This window comes from Phaenicophaeus curvirostris, unplaced genomic scaffold (assembly GCF_032191515.1).
Source record: "Phaenicophaeus curvirostris isolate KB17595 unplaced genomic scaffold, BPBGC_Pcur_1.0 scaffold_59, whole genome shotgun sequence".
NCBI lineage: Eukaryota > Metazoa > Chordata > Aves > Cuculiformes > Cuculidae > Phaenicophaeus > Phaenicophaeus curvirostris.
Genome location: NW_027206681.1, coordinates 378855 through 395128, shown reverse-complemented (window position 1 = coordinate 395128; position 16274 = coordinate 378855). Strand labels below are relative to the sequence as shown.

General features: G+C 58.6%; 1 protein-coding gene across 2 annotated transcripts in view; it reads left to right on the top strand.

The window, feature by feature from the left end:
- The first annotated feature begins 3090 nt into the window (after positions 1-3090).
- PDE2A (phosphodiesterase 2A) overlaps positions 3091-16274 on the top strand; it is a 71042-nt gene continuing 57858 nt past the window's right edge. For both annotated transcript variants that reach the window (XR_011339524.1, XM_069881679.1), the window contains exon 1: positions 3091-3274. Coding sequence is in view for 1 of the 2 variants with exons in the window: in XM_069881679.1 (XP_069737780.1) it covers positions 3207-3274 (68 nt within the window). In the remaining variant the exon portion in view is untranslated. The remainder of the gene's footprint in view (positions 3275-16274) is intronic.

Here is a 16274-nt window from a genome sequence, read left to right as displayed (position 1 = left end):
CGTCCACCCGGCCCTCAAACCCCTCCAGGAAGGGGACTCGACCCCCTCCCTGGGCAGATTCCACCAGCTCCCAGTGACCTTTTCCATGAAATATTTCTCTCTGATGTCCAGTTGGAGCTCCAGTGGAGCTTGAGGCCGTTCCCTCTCGTCCTGTCCCCTGGCCCTTGGGAGAAGAGCCCAGCTCCCTCCTCTCCACAACCTCCTCTCAGGGAGTTGGAGAGAGCAACGAGGTCTCCCCTCAGCCTCCTCTTCTCCAGGATAAACACCCCCAGGTCCCTCAGGCTTGTTCTCCAGCTCCTTCCCCAGCTCCGTGCCCTTCTCCAGATGTTCTCCAGCCCCTCAAGGTCTTTCTTGGAGAGAAGGACCCAGCACTGACCCCAGGATTCGAGGTTGGGTCTCCCCAGAGGGAGAAGAACCTCCCTGGCCCTGCTGGCCATGCCGGGGCTGCTCCAAGCCAAGATGCCCTTGGCCTCCTTGGCCCCCTGGGCCCCTGCTGGCTCCTGTTCAACCAACGCCCCCAACATAAGAGCAGAAAGGTTGGGTTGATGAGCTGAGATGGGATGAGGTTCCATCAGGCCATGTGCCGGGTCCTACACTTGGGATGCAACCCTGAGCAGCTCCAGGCTTGGGAAGCGCGGCTGGAGAGCTGCTGGAGGAGAAGGACCCGGAAGTGCTGGCTGAACACGATCCAGCAGTGGTCCCAGTGGCCAAGAGACCACCAGCTTCCTGGCTTGGATCATCCATGGGGTGGCCAGGAGGAGCATGGATGGGATTGTCCCCCTGATGAGGCCACAGCTCGAATCCTGGAGTCAATTTTGGGTCCTTCACTCCAAGAAAGACCTTGAGGGGCTGGAGAACATCTGGAGAAGGGAACGGAGCTGGGGAAGGGGCTGGAGAACAAGCCTGAGGGACCTGGGGGTGTTTATCCTGGAGAAAAAGGAGGCTGAGGGGAGACCTCATGGCTCTCTAGGACCACCTGAGAGGAGGTTGTGGAGAGGAGGGTGTTGGTCTCTTCTCCCAAGCGATGGGACGAGATGAAAGGGCCTCAAGCTGCACCAGGGCAGGTTCAGATTGGACACCAGGAGAAATTTCTTCGCTGGGAAGGTTCTCAGGCCCTGGCAGAGGCTCTCAGGAGGTGGTGGAGCCCCCATCCCTGGAGGGGCTCAGAAGACAGGGAGATGAGGTGCTCGGGGATCTGGTTTAGTCGTGAACAGGAGACGTTGGACTCGATGACCTCAAAGGTCTTTTCCAACCAAGCAGTTCCAGGATTCTTTGAAAACAAGAGAGTGCTGGTCCTGCCCAGCCCAAAGGGGACCTAGATGCTCTCCAAAACCCCAGGTAGATGCTCTCCAAAACCCCAGGTGAACCCTGCCAGAGGATGAAAACATCATTAAACCTTAAATTCAGCGTGGAAATAGGGATTAGATTAAAGAGATGGCCCTTAAATTAATCCCCAAACGAGCTCTGGTTCTTCTGGCTGCTCCAGAGATGATGTTTAGCCAAGTCTTGGCCTCAGTTTCCCCCTCCGGACCACGAAGATCTCGTGTAATTGATGTGATCCGCTGCCTATTTACGGAGACCGTGGGGATATTAATCCTTGTGAATGTGACAGGAGCTGATGTGATTGGAATGCTGATGTCTCCGTATCGGCTGCTGCTCTCGGCGTCCCGGCTGGGGGGTTCAGGAGGGAGCAGGGGAGCAGCAGCGCATCCAACGTTGCTTTGGAGGCACGTTCCTCCCCTCTCCCCACGGAAAAAAAAAGAAAAAAACGACCCTGGAGGGATGGAGAATGGCCAAAGGTCACAAGGAGCAACCCAAAATAGCTCCTTTTGGTGCAAAATGTCACTCGACGAAGCCGAGCGCCTCGTTTCGGGGGCACCGCCGAGCCGCAGATGGAGAGCGCGTGGAGGACGCCTGCAGGTGGAGGGTGCAGAGAGGCTCCCGGGGTCACCACGCTGAGGTTAGAGCCCTTCTACGGGCCACGAGACACCAAGGGCAAGCAGGGTGAGTCCGTGTAGAACTGAGAATCATAGAATCACAGAATCACCAGGCTGGAAAAGACCCATCGGATCATCGAGTCCAACCATTCCTACCTACCACTAAACCATGTCCATGAGCATCTCATCCACCCGTCCCTTAAACCCCTCCAGGGTCACTGCTCTCTCCAAGTCCCTGAGAGGAGGTTGTGGGGAGGAGGGAGCTGGGCTCTTCTCCCAAGGGCCAGGGGACAGGACGAGAGGGAACGGCCTCAAGATCCAGTTTTGCTCCAACTGGACATCAGAGAGAAATTTTTCATGGAAAAGGTCACTGGGAGCTGGTGGAATCTGCCCAGGGAGGGGGTTGAGTCACCTTCCTGGAAGGGTTTGAGGGACGTGTGGACGAGGTGCTGAGGGACACGGGTTGGGGATTGATGGGAATGGTTGGACTCGATGACCCGGTGGGTCCTTTCCTACCTGGTGAATCCATGATTCTGTGATTCTATGACTCCACCACCTCCCTGGGCCGACTCTGCCAGGGCCCCATGACCCTTTTAGCGAAAAATTTCTTTCTGATACCTAGTTTGAGCTCAAGTGGAGCTTGAGGCCATTCCCTCTCGTCCTGTCCCCTGTCCCTTGGGAGAAGAGCCCAGCTCCCTCCTCTCCACAACCTCCTCTCAGGGAGTTGCAGAGAGCAATGAGGTCTCCCCTCAGCCTCCTCTTCTCCAGGCTAAACACCCCCAGGGCCCTCAGACTTGTTCTCCAGCCCCTTCCCCAGCTTCGTTCCTCTTCCCTGGACTCTCTCTGAGCTGGGCAGGGCAGTCACAGCTCCGAGGAGCTCGGCACAGGGGGGTCCTTATCTCCCTCTCCAGACAAAGACGGCGGCCCCCGGACCGGGGCGGCGCAGGGGTCGAGGCCGCTTTGGGCGCGCCTTGGGCGGCGTCGCGCGGCAGGTTCGACCCGTTCGGCCGCTCCGGAGGAGCCGCTCGGCCCCCGCCCAGCCTCGCGGAGCCGCAGCGGCGCCGTCAATCAGCCGCAACCCCCTCCACAGACACACACACACACACCTCCTCCCTTCTCCGCCCTCCCCTCCCGCGCTGCATCGGGCTCGGTGACAGCGGAGGGGCTGGGAACAGCCTGGGAGGCTCCGCTGTCAGGCGGCAGCCGGAGCCGGGAGCAGCGCCGAGTCCCCCCCCCGAGCCTGGCCGGGCTGCCGAAGCATGAGGAGCCATGGGGCAGGGCTGCGGACACTCCATCCTCTGCCGGAGCCAACCCTACCAGGCGGCCTCGTCTGACCTGTGAGTCCCCTCCTGCGGGGACCAGGGATGTGGGGACCAGGGATGTGGGTACCAGGGATGCAGGGATCAAGGATGCGAGGGAGGGCTGCAAGGACCAGGGATGTGTGGACCAGGGATTCAGGGACCAGGAATGTGAGGACCAGGGATGTGGGTACCAGGGATGCGGGGACCAGGGATGCGGGGACCAGGGATGCGGGGACCAGGGATATGAGGACCAGGGATGCGGGGACCAGGGATGCGGGGACCAGGGATGCAGGGATCAAGGATGCAGGGACCAGGGATGTGAGGACCAGGGATGTGGGTACCAGGGATGCGAGGACAAGGGATGCAGGGACCAGGGATGCGAGAACTAAGGATGTGGGTACCAGAGATTCAGGGACCGGGGATGCAGGGACCAGGGATGCAGGGACCAGGGATGCTCTGGGGGTGATGCTGGGCGAAGGACTGAGGGAGATGCTGGGGAGAAGGGAGGCAGGAGAAAGTTCCTCCTGCCTGACAGCAGATGAAGGTGATGGAGGGGAGCGGCCAGCGGCTGCGACCCCCTCCGCTTCCCCGCTAGCCACCCGCGCTAGCCCAGGGCAGGTGGTCGCTGGCTGCTGAGCGAAGGGCTCTGTGCTGGAAGGCTGGTGTGAACATCATGTCCCCGTTTCCCGATTCCCCATCGCCCTGTGGCAGTTCCCTGCGGGGGTGGAAACCTCCTGGCTCCATCATGAGCTGCTGGGGTGGGGGGGGAGGCAGGTGTCTTTGTGAAATGCAGGTCAGGCCTGTGAATCACGGTTTGGAACCACGCAGGGCGGGAGCAGCCGCCCCCATCGCCCACCCGCCCACGCAACAGGTCTAGGGGGGTCTCGGCGTCGCACGCGCCGATGTGGGGAAGGGGCTGGGGGTCGAGGGGACCTCGTTCCGTGGCGCAGGCGCCGAGGGGCTCAGCCTGCGAGCGTGGGGTGACCTTGCTGCGGGATGACAGAGCTCCCTGGGAGCCGCGGAGGGTGATGCTCTGGGGAGCCCACGTGGGGAGAGGGGCCGAGCCGGCTAACGGGAAGCGTGTGGTGCCTGGATTCCCGTCAGCGGCGGGTGGCGGGGACCCTCGGCTCCGTGCCCGCGCGTGTGCCGAGCTCACGAGGCTCCTCGGCTGCTGGGGAGCAGGCGGCTCGCGGTACGTGGGCGCTCAGCCTCCCAGGGAGCTGGAGATCTCGGAGGCTCGCAGCCCCTTTCCCTGGGAATTGCTACGATCAGACCCACAGGGATGAGCGGATCCCACGGGAAAGGGAGGAGGAGGAGGAAGGTGGCTCCGTGCTTGGATTCCTTTGTCTGGCGGTGCCAGCTCCACGTGCTCGAGCTCGGGACGAGCTGCCTGGCTCAGCAGCCTGGGTGGAGACCGCTGGTCCCAGGGGCTCCCTCCCCACGCTGGGATGAGCTCGGGAGACGCCTCAGATCTCCTGGACAGGGAGATTTAGGTGGTGACAGGATCACCAGGGCACGAGGGGAACCATCGCTCTCTCCTGCCCCAGCCCCACGCCCTCTATGATCACGATTCGATGACTCCCCTCGGCCACCACCAGGTCTTCACACCTCTGCGATGTGACTTTCAGGGGAGGAGAAGCTCCCTGGGTGGCAGCTGGATCTGCTGGAGGGTCGGGAGGCCCCAAAGGGATCTGAACAGGCTGGATCCATGGGCTGAGACCAACGGGATGAGGTTTGACCAGGAACTTGGGGCACAACAACCCTGAGCAGCTCCAGACGAGGAGAAGTCTGGCTGGAAACTGCCTGGAGGAGAAGGACCTGGGGGTGTTGGTTGAACAGGAGCCAGCAGGGCCCAGGGGGCCAAGGAGGCCAAGGGCATCTTGGCTTGGAGCAGCCCCGGCGTGGCCAGCAGGGCCAGGGAGGTTCTTCTCCCTCTGGGGAGACCCAACCTCGAATCCTGGGGTCAGTGCTGGGTCCTTCTCTCCAAGAAAGACCTTGAGGGGCTGGAGAACATCTGGAGAAGGGAACGGAGCTGGGGAAGGGGCTGGAGAACAAGCCTGAGGGCCCTGGGGGTGTTTATCCTGGAGAAGAGGAGGCTGAGGGGAGACCTCGTTGCTCTCTGCAACTCCCTGAGAGGAGGTTGTGGAGAGGAGGGAGCTGGGCTCTTCTCCCAAGGGCCAGGGGACAGGACGAGAGGGAACGGCCTCAAGCTCCACTGGAGCTCCAACTGGACATCAGAGAGAAATTTCTCATGGAAAAGGTCACTGGGAGCTGGTGGAATCTGCCCAGGGAGGGGGTCGAGTCCCCTTCCTGGAGGGGTTTGAGGGCCGGGTGGCCGAGGTGCTGAGGGACACGGGTTAGTGATTGATGGGGATGGTTGGACTCCATGATCCGGTGGGTCCTTTCCAAGCTGATGATTCTGCGTTTCTATGACTCGACGACTCTCTCCAGAACAGCCTCTCCTGCCCACGCCTGCTGGGGGGTTGCGAGCCGCCTCCCCACGAGCTGCTCGTCCCCGCGGGTTCTGGCTCCAGCCCCCGCCGTGGGCAGCAGCCTTCCCCCCCCGAGCCGCCCCCAGCGCCTCCCGTGCTTCGCTCCCTGCCGAGATCCTTCCGTGGCGCCACCGGAACGTGTGTCCGTGTCCTTTGCTCGAAGCAAAACACACAAAGGTCTCGAAATGCCACGCCGGCCCCAGGTTTCCTCTGGCTGGAAGGTCTCTGCGGGCTGGCAGCTGCTTTTTAATGGATTTAGAGGAAGGTAGTGGAGAGGCTGTTTTGGAGAGGGAGAGAATCATTGAATTGTAGAATCATGGAATCGTAGAATAGTAGAATTGTAGAATCATGAAATCATAGAATTGTAGAATCACTGAATCATAGAATCGTAGAATCATTGAATCACCAGGTTGGAAAAGACCCACTGGATCATTGACCATTCCCATCAATCACTAACCCATGTCCATGTGGGGACGAGATCCTCGCGTGGGGACAAGATTCTCGCATGGGGACGAGATCCTCATATGGGGATGAGATCCTCGCGTGGGGACGAGATCCTCACATGGAGACGAGATCCTCGCGTGGAGGCGAGATCCTCGCATGGGGATGAGATCCTCATGTGGGGATGAGATCCTCGCGTGGGGACGAGATCCTCACATGGAGACGAGATCCTCGCGTGGGGACGAGATCCTCACATGGAGACGAGATCCTCGCACGGGGACGAGATCCTCGCGTGGAGGCGAGATCCTCGCATGGGGATGAGATCCTCATGTGGGGATGAGATCCTCGCGTGGGGACGAGATCCTCATGTGGGGATGAGATCCTCGCGTGGGGATGAGATCCTCACATGGAGACAAGATCCTCGCGTGGGGACGAGATCCTCACATGGAGACGAGATCCTCGCACGGGGACGAGATCCTCGCGTGGAGGCGAGATCCTCGCATGGGGATGAGATCCTCATGTGGGGATGAGATCCTCGCGTGGGGACGAGATCCTCACATGGAGACGAGATCCTCGCGTGGGGACGAGATCCTCGTATGGGGATGAGATCCTCACATGGAGACGAGATCCTCGTGTGGGGACGAGATCCTCATGGGGGGACGAGATCCTCGCGTGGGGATGAGATCCTCGCGTGGAGACGAGATCCTCGCGTGGGGACGAGATCCTCGTGTGGGGATGAGATCCTCTTGTGGGGATGAGATCCTTGCGTGGGGTTGAGATCCTCACATGGGGATGAGATCCTCGTGTGGGGACGAGATCCTCATGTGGGGACGAGATCCTCGCGTGGGGACGAGATCCTCGCGTGGGGACGAGATCCTCGTATGGGGATGAGATCCTCGCGTGGGGTTGATGGAGCGGCAGCCAGTCAAGTGCCTCTTTCTGCATTATCCAGGTCACGTTTTAACCCATTTTCCTCCTCCGTTTTTTTCCCCCGCTGGGAAGCGTCTTCCCAGGCGCCTCCTGACCCGCTTAGCGACCCGCTTGGTGCCCGGAGCTGCTGCTCTCACAGAAGCAGCCGAGCTCTGTGGATTGAAAACATGGAGGAGGAGACGATGCTTTGAGCATCCCTGCAGGGATTTCGAGGTCAAGGATTCCTGTGAGGAACCGCGACCTTCCCGAACCTGAAAGGGGCTGCAGGAAAGCTGGGGAGGGGCTGATCGTAAAGGCTGGTGGGGATGGGATGAGGGGGATAAAGTGGAGAGGGGCATAAACTCTGAGAGGAGGCTGAGGGGAGACCTCATTGCTCTCTCCAACTCCCTGAGAGGAGGTTGTGGAGAGGAGGGAGCTGGGCTCTTCTCCCAAGGGACAGGGGACGGGATGAGAGGGAACGGCCTCAAGCTCCAGTTTTGCTCCAACTGGACATCAGAGAGAAATATTTCATGGAAAAGGTCACTGGGAGCTGGTGGAATCTGCCCAGGGAGGGGGTTGATTCCCCGTCCTGGAGGGGTTTGAGGGCCGGGTGGACGAGGTGCTGAGGGACACGGGTTGGGGATTGATGGGAGTGGTTGGACTCCATGATCCGATGGGTCTTTTCCAACCTGGTGATTCCATGATTCTATGATTCTGTGATTCTCTGAGCCAGCAGGAGCATGACAGGGGGATGTGTGAACTAGCCAAGTGTCATCACGCTCGTTTCTGGCCCCGTGACGAGGTCGGTGCCAGGCGGGTGAGGGACGAGGGGCCGCGGCTGCAGCTGCAGCTGGTTCGAAGGGTTCGATCCTGCTCGAACTGAGCAGCTGGGAGACAGAAGAACCTTCTGTGTTAGTTATTTCAGGCTGATTCCACGACCCAGACGACCCTCTGGTCACTGTGAGGACCCAAACGATGTGTCCGCATCAAGCCTCATGCAAGGGTGATGAGTAGAATCATAGAATCGTAGGATCATAGAAGGTTTGGTCCCTCCTCACCTGGTGCATCCGCACCGTGACTCCTGCTTCTCTCCTGGACCAGCAGCAGAGATGCAGCATCCATGGGAGTTGGACTCAACGTCCTTCGAAGGTCCCTTCCAACCCAAACCCTTCTGGGATTCTGTGATGGGTCGGGGAGGGCACAACCTGCTTTTCTGAGCTCTCTGAACTCCTGCAAAGCTGAGGAGCCCACCCAGAATGTCACTGGGAAAGGGTTCGGTGGGGTGAGGGCAGCCTGGTCTCGCGCCACTGGGGTCCTCGGGGTCTGCGAGCGGCCGCGTGCGATGTTCTCCAGGCTTTTGTGAAGCCTCAGCCTGTTTGTTCCTCTGCGTTTCACTCATCCCTGTGCTCACACATCATCTGGGAGGTCTCTGGGGCACTTCAGCATCACCCCCTGGTGCTTGGAGGTTGCCTTGTGGGGAGGATGGAGGAGAAGCTCCTGACATCCTGAACTCTTCCACGCCAGGGAGATTCCCTGGGTGGTGGGTCCTCATCCAGGAGCTTCTCCTCCATCATCCAGGAGCTTCTCCTCCATCATCCAGGATGTCCCTCTGAGCATCCTCAGCCCAGCGAGTGGTTGGAAAGTGTCGGGGAATTAACCTCCGGTGCTCGCCAGCTGCCAAGCCAGATGTTAGCGCAGATGGAGGCGATCAGAGAATAGAATCGTAGAACCGTAGAATCACCAGGTTGGAAAAGACCCACCAGATCATCGAGTCCAACCATCCCCATCAATCACTAACCCGTGTCCCTCAGCACCTCGTCCACCCGGCCCTCAAACCCCTCCAGGAAGGGGACTCGACCCCCTCCCTGGGCAGATTCCACCAGCTCCCAGTGACCTTTTACATGAGAAATTTCTCTCTGGTGTCTAGTTGGAGCTCCAGTGGAGCTTGAGGCCGTTCCCTCTCGTCCTGTCCCCTGGCCCTTGGGAGAAGAGCCCAGCTCCCTCCTCTCCACAACCTCCTCTCAGGGAGTTGCAGAGAGCAATGAGGTCTCCCCTCAGCCTCCTCTTCTCCAGGATAAACACCCCCAGGGCCCTCAGGCTTGTTCTCCAGCCCCTTCCCCAGCTCCGTTCCCTTCTCCAGACTCGCTCCAGCCCCTCAAGGTCTTTCTTGGAGTGAAGGACCCAGCACTGACCCCAGGATTCGAGGTTGGGTCTCCCCAGAGGGAGAAGAACCTCCCTGGCCCTGCTGGCCACGCCGGGGCTGCTCCAAGCCAAGATGCCCTTGGCCTCCTTGGCCCCCTGGGCCCCTGCTGGCTCCTGTTCAACCAACCCCCCCAGGTCCTTCTCCTCCAGGCAGTTTCCAGCCAGACTTCTCCTCGTCTGGAGCTGCTCAGGGTCGTTGTGCCCCAAGGTCCTGGTTAAACCTCATCCCGTTGGTCTCAGCCCGTGGGTCCTGCCCAGCTCCAGAGCGTCATCTCCATCCGAGCCTCCCTGCATCCCCCTGGAGCATCCTGAGGGTTGAGCATCCATGTGGAATGAGCATCCACGGAGGCTTCGGGATGCGTTGGATGCAGCGTCTCTTTCTGGGAATCCCTCCTGCTTCCCATCCCCGGTCCCCACGTTGCTTTTTGTCTCCTTCCCGGCTCCCACGTGGCTCGGCGAGAGCCGCTCGGGGCTGCAGCCAGAAAGGGAATCAGGGCCTGGAGCTGCCTGGGACTTTCTGCGTGTCCAGCTTTCTCCTCCAAAGGGCTGATGTGTCCTTCTAAATGGATGGGTCTGTCTGGAAGGGGGGTCCAGGGGGATGGAGAGCGCCGGGAGACGCTTTGTGTGCTCCATCCGCGTGGCCGCGGGGCTTTAGGTGATGGAGAGCTGGTAGGACGTGGATAACGAGCAGCCTGGCAGCTCCGTCTCCCCCCTGCGAAGGTGTCGAGGCTGGCAGGGGGTCCGCGATGGGTTTTGCTGGGTTTGAGGGGGGTTGGAGCCTGGGTTGAGGGTGTCCGGCTGGTCCTTGCGCAGCCGTGGGGTCCCCAGGCAGCAGGGAGGGGTCCCCAAACCTTGGCACCTTCCTTCTCCCTTCCCCAAATCCCTCTCCCATGCCCAGATCCTGCTGTCGTCTCCAAATCCTGCTCCCATCTCCAAGTCCTTCTCGCATCCCCAAATCCTTCTCCTGTCCCCAGATCCTGCTCCCATCTCCAAATCCTTCTCCCATCCCCAAATCCTTTTCCTGTCCTGAGATCCTGCTCTCATCTCCGAATCCTTCTCCCATCCCCAAATCCTTCTCCCTTACCCAAATCCTTCTCCCACCCACAAACCCTTCTCCCATCCCCAGGTTCTGCTCTCATCCCCAAACCCTTCTCCCATCTCCAAATCCTGCTCTCATCCCCAAACCCTTCTCCTATCTCCAAATCCTTCTCCTGTCCCCAGATCCTGCTCCCATCTCCAAATCCTTCTCCCATCCCTGAATCCTGCTCCCACCCCCAAATCCTTCTTCCATCCCCAGATCCTTTTCACATCCCCAAATCCTTCTCTCATGCCCTCATCCTGCTCTCATCTCCAAATCCTTCTCCGTCATCCAGGTCCTGCTCCCACCCCTAAATCCTGCTCCATTCTCCAGATCCTACTCCTATCCCCAAATCCTTCTCCCAACCACAAACCCTTCACCCATCCCCAGATTCTGCTCCCACTCCCAGATCCTGCTCCCATCTCCAAGTCCTTCTCCCATTCCCAGATCCTGCTCCCATCTCCAAGTCCTTCTCCCATTCCCAGATCCTGCTCCCATCTCCAAGTCCTTCTCCCATTCCCAGATCCTGCTCCCATCTCCAAATCCTTCTCCTATACTGAGATTCTGTTCCCATCTCCAAATCCTTCCCCAAATCCTTCTCCCACCCCCAAATCCTGCTCCCATCTCCAGACTCTTCACCCATCCCCAAATCCTTCTCCCACCTCCAGGACCTGCTCCCTTCCCCAGACCCTTCTCCCATCTCCACATTCTATCTCCAAGTCCTGCTCCTGCTCCCGAATCCGTCTCCCATTCCCAGATCTTGCTCTCATCCCCAAATCCTTCTCCCACCTCCAAATCCTTCTCCCCCTCCTCAGCCCCCTGCTCCCTGCTGAGTCCTTCCTGCAGCTCCAGGTCGGGGACAACTTGAGATCTCGCAGGGAGCGTTTTGTGGGGGCTTCAGACCTTTTTTCCATCTTTATCGGGTTGCATTTTTCCAAGAGATCGGCTGGAAAAAAAAAGAGGATTTTGGGGGTTGGGGCACCCATAGAAAACAGGAAAACTGGATTTTCCAGCTGGAGGGGGGGGCAGGGTTTGTCCCCAGGCTGGTGACAACGGCCCCACAGGGTGTTTTGGATGCTCCGAAGCTCCGTGAAGGACGGTTGCAACCAAGGAAAGGGAAAACAAACCCATCACAGAAGTGACTGAGCCCAAAAGCTTCTCCTGCTCCGTCATCTCTTCCCAGCCCCTTCCCGGCTGCCTCTGAGCTTGCACGTTTCAGCTGGGTGACTCAGAAGCCACCGAGGAGCTATTTATAACGAGCATGTGAAAGGCTGAAGAGCCGCGGAGGGGGATTTATCCGCCCCTCGCTCTCCTCGAGCTCCTGCCGACCAAAAGCGGCTTCGCTCCTCTTGGAGGCTCCTCACGGGAAGGGGAGTGGAAGGGGATCCATCCCCGTCCTCTGAGCTTCAAGGGCTGGTTGCTGTGGGGTGAAGGTAAAATCATGAAACCCTTAGGGCTGGAAAAGCCCTCTAGGATCTTCCAGTCCAACCGTAGAATCATGGAATGGGTTGGCTTGGAAGGGACCTCAAGGATCATGGAATCATGGAATGGGTTGGCTTGGAAGGGACCTCAAGGATCATGGAATCATGGAATGGGTTGGGGTGGAAGGGGCCTCAAGGATCATGGAATCACGGAATGGGTTGGGTTGGAAGGGACCTCAAAGATCATCCAGTTTCAACCCCACTGTCAGGGAGATGACGCAGGTGGAGATGATGCAAGTGGAGATGATGCAGGTGGAGATGCAGGTGGAGGGTTTCACGCGGGGGATGCTCAGAGCTGGCCCTGAAGGAGACCCCAGCCCAGCTCCTGAGGGTCCACAGGGAGAGCTCACAGTCCAGAAACCAACCTGGGCTGTGTGAGAAGAAGCTGTGGGAGCTACAGGGACCAGGGAGGGGATTCCACGCCTCTGCTCCGCTCTGGGGAGACCAAACCTGGAGTCCTGGGTCCGGCTCTGGATCCCTCAGCACAGGGAGGACATGGAGCTGCTGGAGCGAGGCCGGAGGAGGCCCCGGAGATGATGGGAGGGCTGGAGAACCTCCTGGAGGACAGGCTGGAGAGTTGGGGTTGTCCATCCTGGAGAAGACTCCATGGAGACCTCAGAGCAGCTTCCAGGAGGGAAAGGGGCTCGAGGGAAGCTGGGGAGGGACTTCTTCTGAGGGTATGGAGTGATAGGACAAGGGGAGATGGCTTTAAGTTGGAAGAGGGAAGACTGAGGTGAGATCTTGGGGAGAAATGTTCTCCTGGGAGGGTTTGGAGGCCCTGGAACAGGTTTCCCAGAGCAGTGGTGGCTGCTCCATCCCTGGAGGGGTTGAAGGCCACGTTGGATGGAGCTTGAAGCACTAAGATGCCCTCTTGGTGCTGGTTTCCCTTGGCCAAACCCAAGCTGAAGAGCAGATGCAGCCGCAGGTCCAAGCAAGGAGATGCTGCATGGATAGAAGATGCTCACAGTGGGACCTGGGCTCAGGGAGAAGCTGAAGGGGCTGCTGGTGGGGCTGGATGGTTGTCCCCAGGTAGATGTCACCCCTGGGAATGGTGGTGGCTCCTTGCCTGGAACCCTGGTCAGATGTTGCCACCACTGGAGGGGTGGGAGAACCTCTGAGGCCGCCCAGATCTTGGGAAGAGCCGGGGCAGGATGCGTGCCGTGCCGTGGGTTGGGTTGGAAGGGACCTCCAAGCTCATGGAATCATGGAATGGGTTGGGTTGGAAGGGGCCTCCAAGGTCATAGAATCATGGAATGGGTTGGAAGGGATGTCAAAGATCATGGAATCATGAAATGGGTTGGGTTGGAAGGGACCTCCAAGATCATAGAATCATGGAATGGGCTGGAAGGGACCTCCAAGATCATGGAATCATGGAATGGGCTGGAAGGGACCTCCAAGATCATGGAATCATGGAATGGGTTGGCTTGGAAGGGACCCCCAAGATCATAGAATCATGGAATGGGTTGGGTTGGAAGGGACCTCCAAGATCATCCAGTTCCCTGGGGATGCAGGGATGGAGAGGAGGGTGTCAGGAGGAGCTCTGTGGAGGTAGGTTCTTGGCAGGATCCATGGAGCTGTTGGGGACACCCCCCTCGTGCTGGCAGCCCCAGCTTGGGGCTACCAAGAGGACCACGGGGCTACCAAGAGGACCATAGAGTCCTGATCCCTGTGTCCCCACAGAATCCCTGGTCCTAATAGCCCCATAGAATCCCTCGTCCCCCAGGTCCCACATCCCAGAGTTGGGGCTGATCCCATCCCGATGCCGTTCCGAGAGGCTCAAAACTCGGGAATGAGTGAAAAAAATCCACGAAAAGGGGAAAAAAAAACCCCACAATCCGCGTTGTGAAGGTAACGACCACGCGCTCCAACACCACCTCCAGCTTTTTTTATTTTCCCTCTGGTTGTGAACGAAACCCACTAATTGAAAGCTGAGCTGGCAGAGCCTGCGACGCCGCCTCGATCCAAGGATAATTCCCATGGGATAGGGGGAATCGTGGTCCCTCGGGGTGACTCGTGTCCCCAGGGTGGTGGCTTTGGCGCTTTCCTCCCCTCCCGGGGCTGCGTTCCTGCTGTCCCAGCCTGGGGACAGACGGACGGGGGCTTGGGGACCCCATTCTGCTTCCAGCAGGGATGCTGGGAAAGGGGATTTGCAGGATGCAGGGATGCTCTGAAATGGAAAAGGGGATTTGCAGGGATGCAGGGATGCTCAGAAATGGAAAAGGGGATTTGCAGGATGCAGGGATGCTCAGAAATGGAAAAGGGGATTTGCAGGATGCAGGGATGCTCAGAAATGGAAAAGGGGATTTGCAGGGTGCAGGGATGCTCAGAAATGGAAAAGGGGATTTGCAGGATGCAGGGATGCTCAGAAATGGAAAAGGGGATTTGCAGGGTGCAGGGATGCTCAGAAATGGAAAAGGGGATTTGCAGGGTGCAGGGATGCTCTGAAATGGAAAAGGGGATTTGCAGGATGCAGGGATGCTCTGAAATGGAAAAGGGGATTTGCAGGGATGCAGGGAAGCTCTGAAATGGAAAAGGGGATTTGCAGGATTGCAGGGATGCTCTGAAATGGAAAAGGGGATTTGCAGGATGCAGGGATGCTCTGAAATGGAAAAGGGGATTTGCAGGGATGCAGGGATGCTCTGAAATGGAAAAGGGGATTTGCAGGGATGCAGGGATGCTCTGAAATGGAAAAGGGGATTTGCAGGGTGCAGGGATGCTCAGAAATGGAAAAGGGGATTTGCAGGGTTGCTGAGAAATGGAAAAGGGGATTTGCAGGATTGCAGGGATGCTCTGAAATGGAAAAGGGGATTTGCAGGGATGCAGGGAAGCCGTGCAATGGAAAATGTGATTTGCAGGCTTCCAGACATGCCGTGTAATGGAAAAGGGGATTTGAAGGGTTGCAGGGAGGTTGTGCAGCGTGGATGATGATTTGCAGGCTTGCAGGGAGGCGGTGCAGTGGGGATGAGGATCTGCAGGCTTGCAGGGATTCTGTGCAATAGAAAATGGGATTTGTAGGCTTAAAGGGAACCCATGCAATGAGGATTCGCAGGCTGGCAGGGGTGCCGTGAAATGGAAAAGGGGATTTTCAGGCTCGCAGACACGTCGTGCAACGGAAAAGGGCATTTGCAGGCTTGCAGGGATGATGTGCAGTGAGGGTTTGCAGGCTTGCAGGGAAGCTGTGCGATGGAAAAGGGGGTTTGCCGGCTTGCAGGGATGCTGAGCTACAAGGATCGGCAGGCTCGCAGGGATCCCACGCAGTGGGGATTTGCAGGGATCCCACACAGTGGGGATTTGCAGGGATCCCATGCAGTGAGGATTTGCAGGGATCCCATGCAGTGGGGATTTGCAGGGATCCCATGCAGTGAGGATTTGCAGGGATGCTGGGCAGTGGGGATGGGGATTTACAGGCTCGCAGGGATCCCACACAGTGAGGATTTGCAGGGATCCCACACAGTGAGGATTTGCAGGGAAGCCGTGCAGCAGGGATGGGGATTTTGTGGGTTGCAGGGATGCTGAGCTATGAGGATTTGCAGGCTCGCAGGGATCCCATGCAGTGAGGATTTGCAGGGATGCTGTGCAGCGGGGATGAGGATTTGCAGGGATCCCACGCAGTGAGGATTTGCAGGGATGCTGTGCAGCAGGGATGGGGATTTGCAGGGATCCCATGCAGTGAGGATTTGCAGGGATCCCATGCAGTGAGGATTTGCAGGGATCCCATGCAGTGAGGATTTGCAGGGATCCCATGCAGTGGGGATTTGCAGGGATCCCATGCCGTGAGGATTTGCAGGGATCCCATGCAGTGAGGATTTGCAGGGATCCCATGCCGTGAGGATTTGCAGGGATCCCATGCAGTGAGGATTTGCAGGGATGCTGTGCAGCGGGGGTGAGGATTTGCAGGGATCCCATGCCGTGAGGATTTGCAGGGATCCCATGCCGTGAGGATTTGCAGGGATGCTGTGCAGTGGGGATGGGGATTTGCAGGCTCGCAGGGATCCCATGCAGTGAGGATTTGCAGGGATGCTGTGCAGCAGGGATGAGGATTTGCAGGGATCCCATGCAGTGGGGATTTGCAGGGATGCTGTGCAGCAGGGATGAGGATTTGCAGGGATCCCATGCAGTGAGGATTTGCAGGGATGCTGTGCAGCAGGGATGAGGATTTGCAGGGATCCCATGCAGTGAGGATTTGCAGGGATGCTGTGCCATCGGGATGGGGATTTGCAGGGAAGCCGTGCAGCAGGGATGGAGATTTCCTGGGTTGCAGGGATGCTGAGCTACGAGGATTTGCAGGCTCGCAGGGATCCCATGCAGTGGGGATTTGCAGGGATGCTGTGCAGCGGGGATGAGGATTTGCAGGGATCCCATGCAGTGAGGATTTGCAGGGATCCCATGCCGTGAGGATTTGCAGGGATCCCACGCAGTGAGGATTTGCAGGG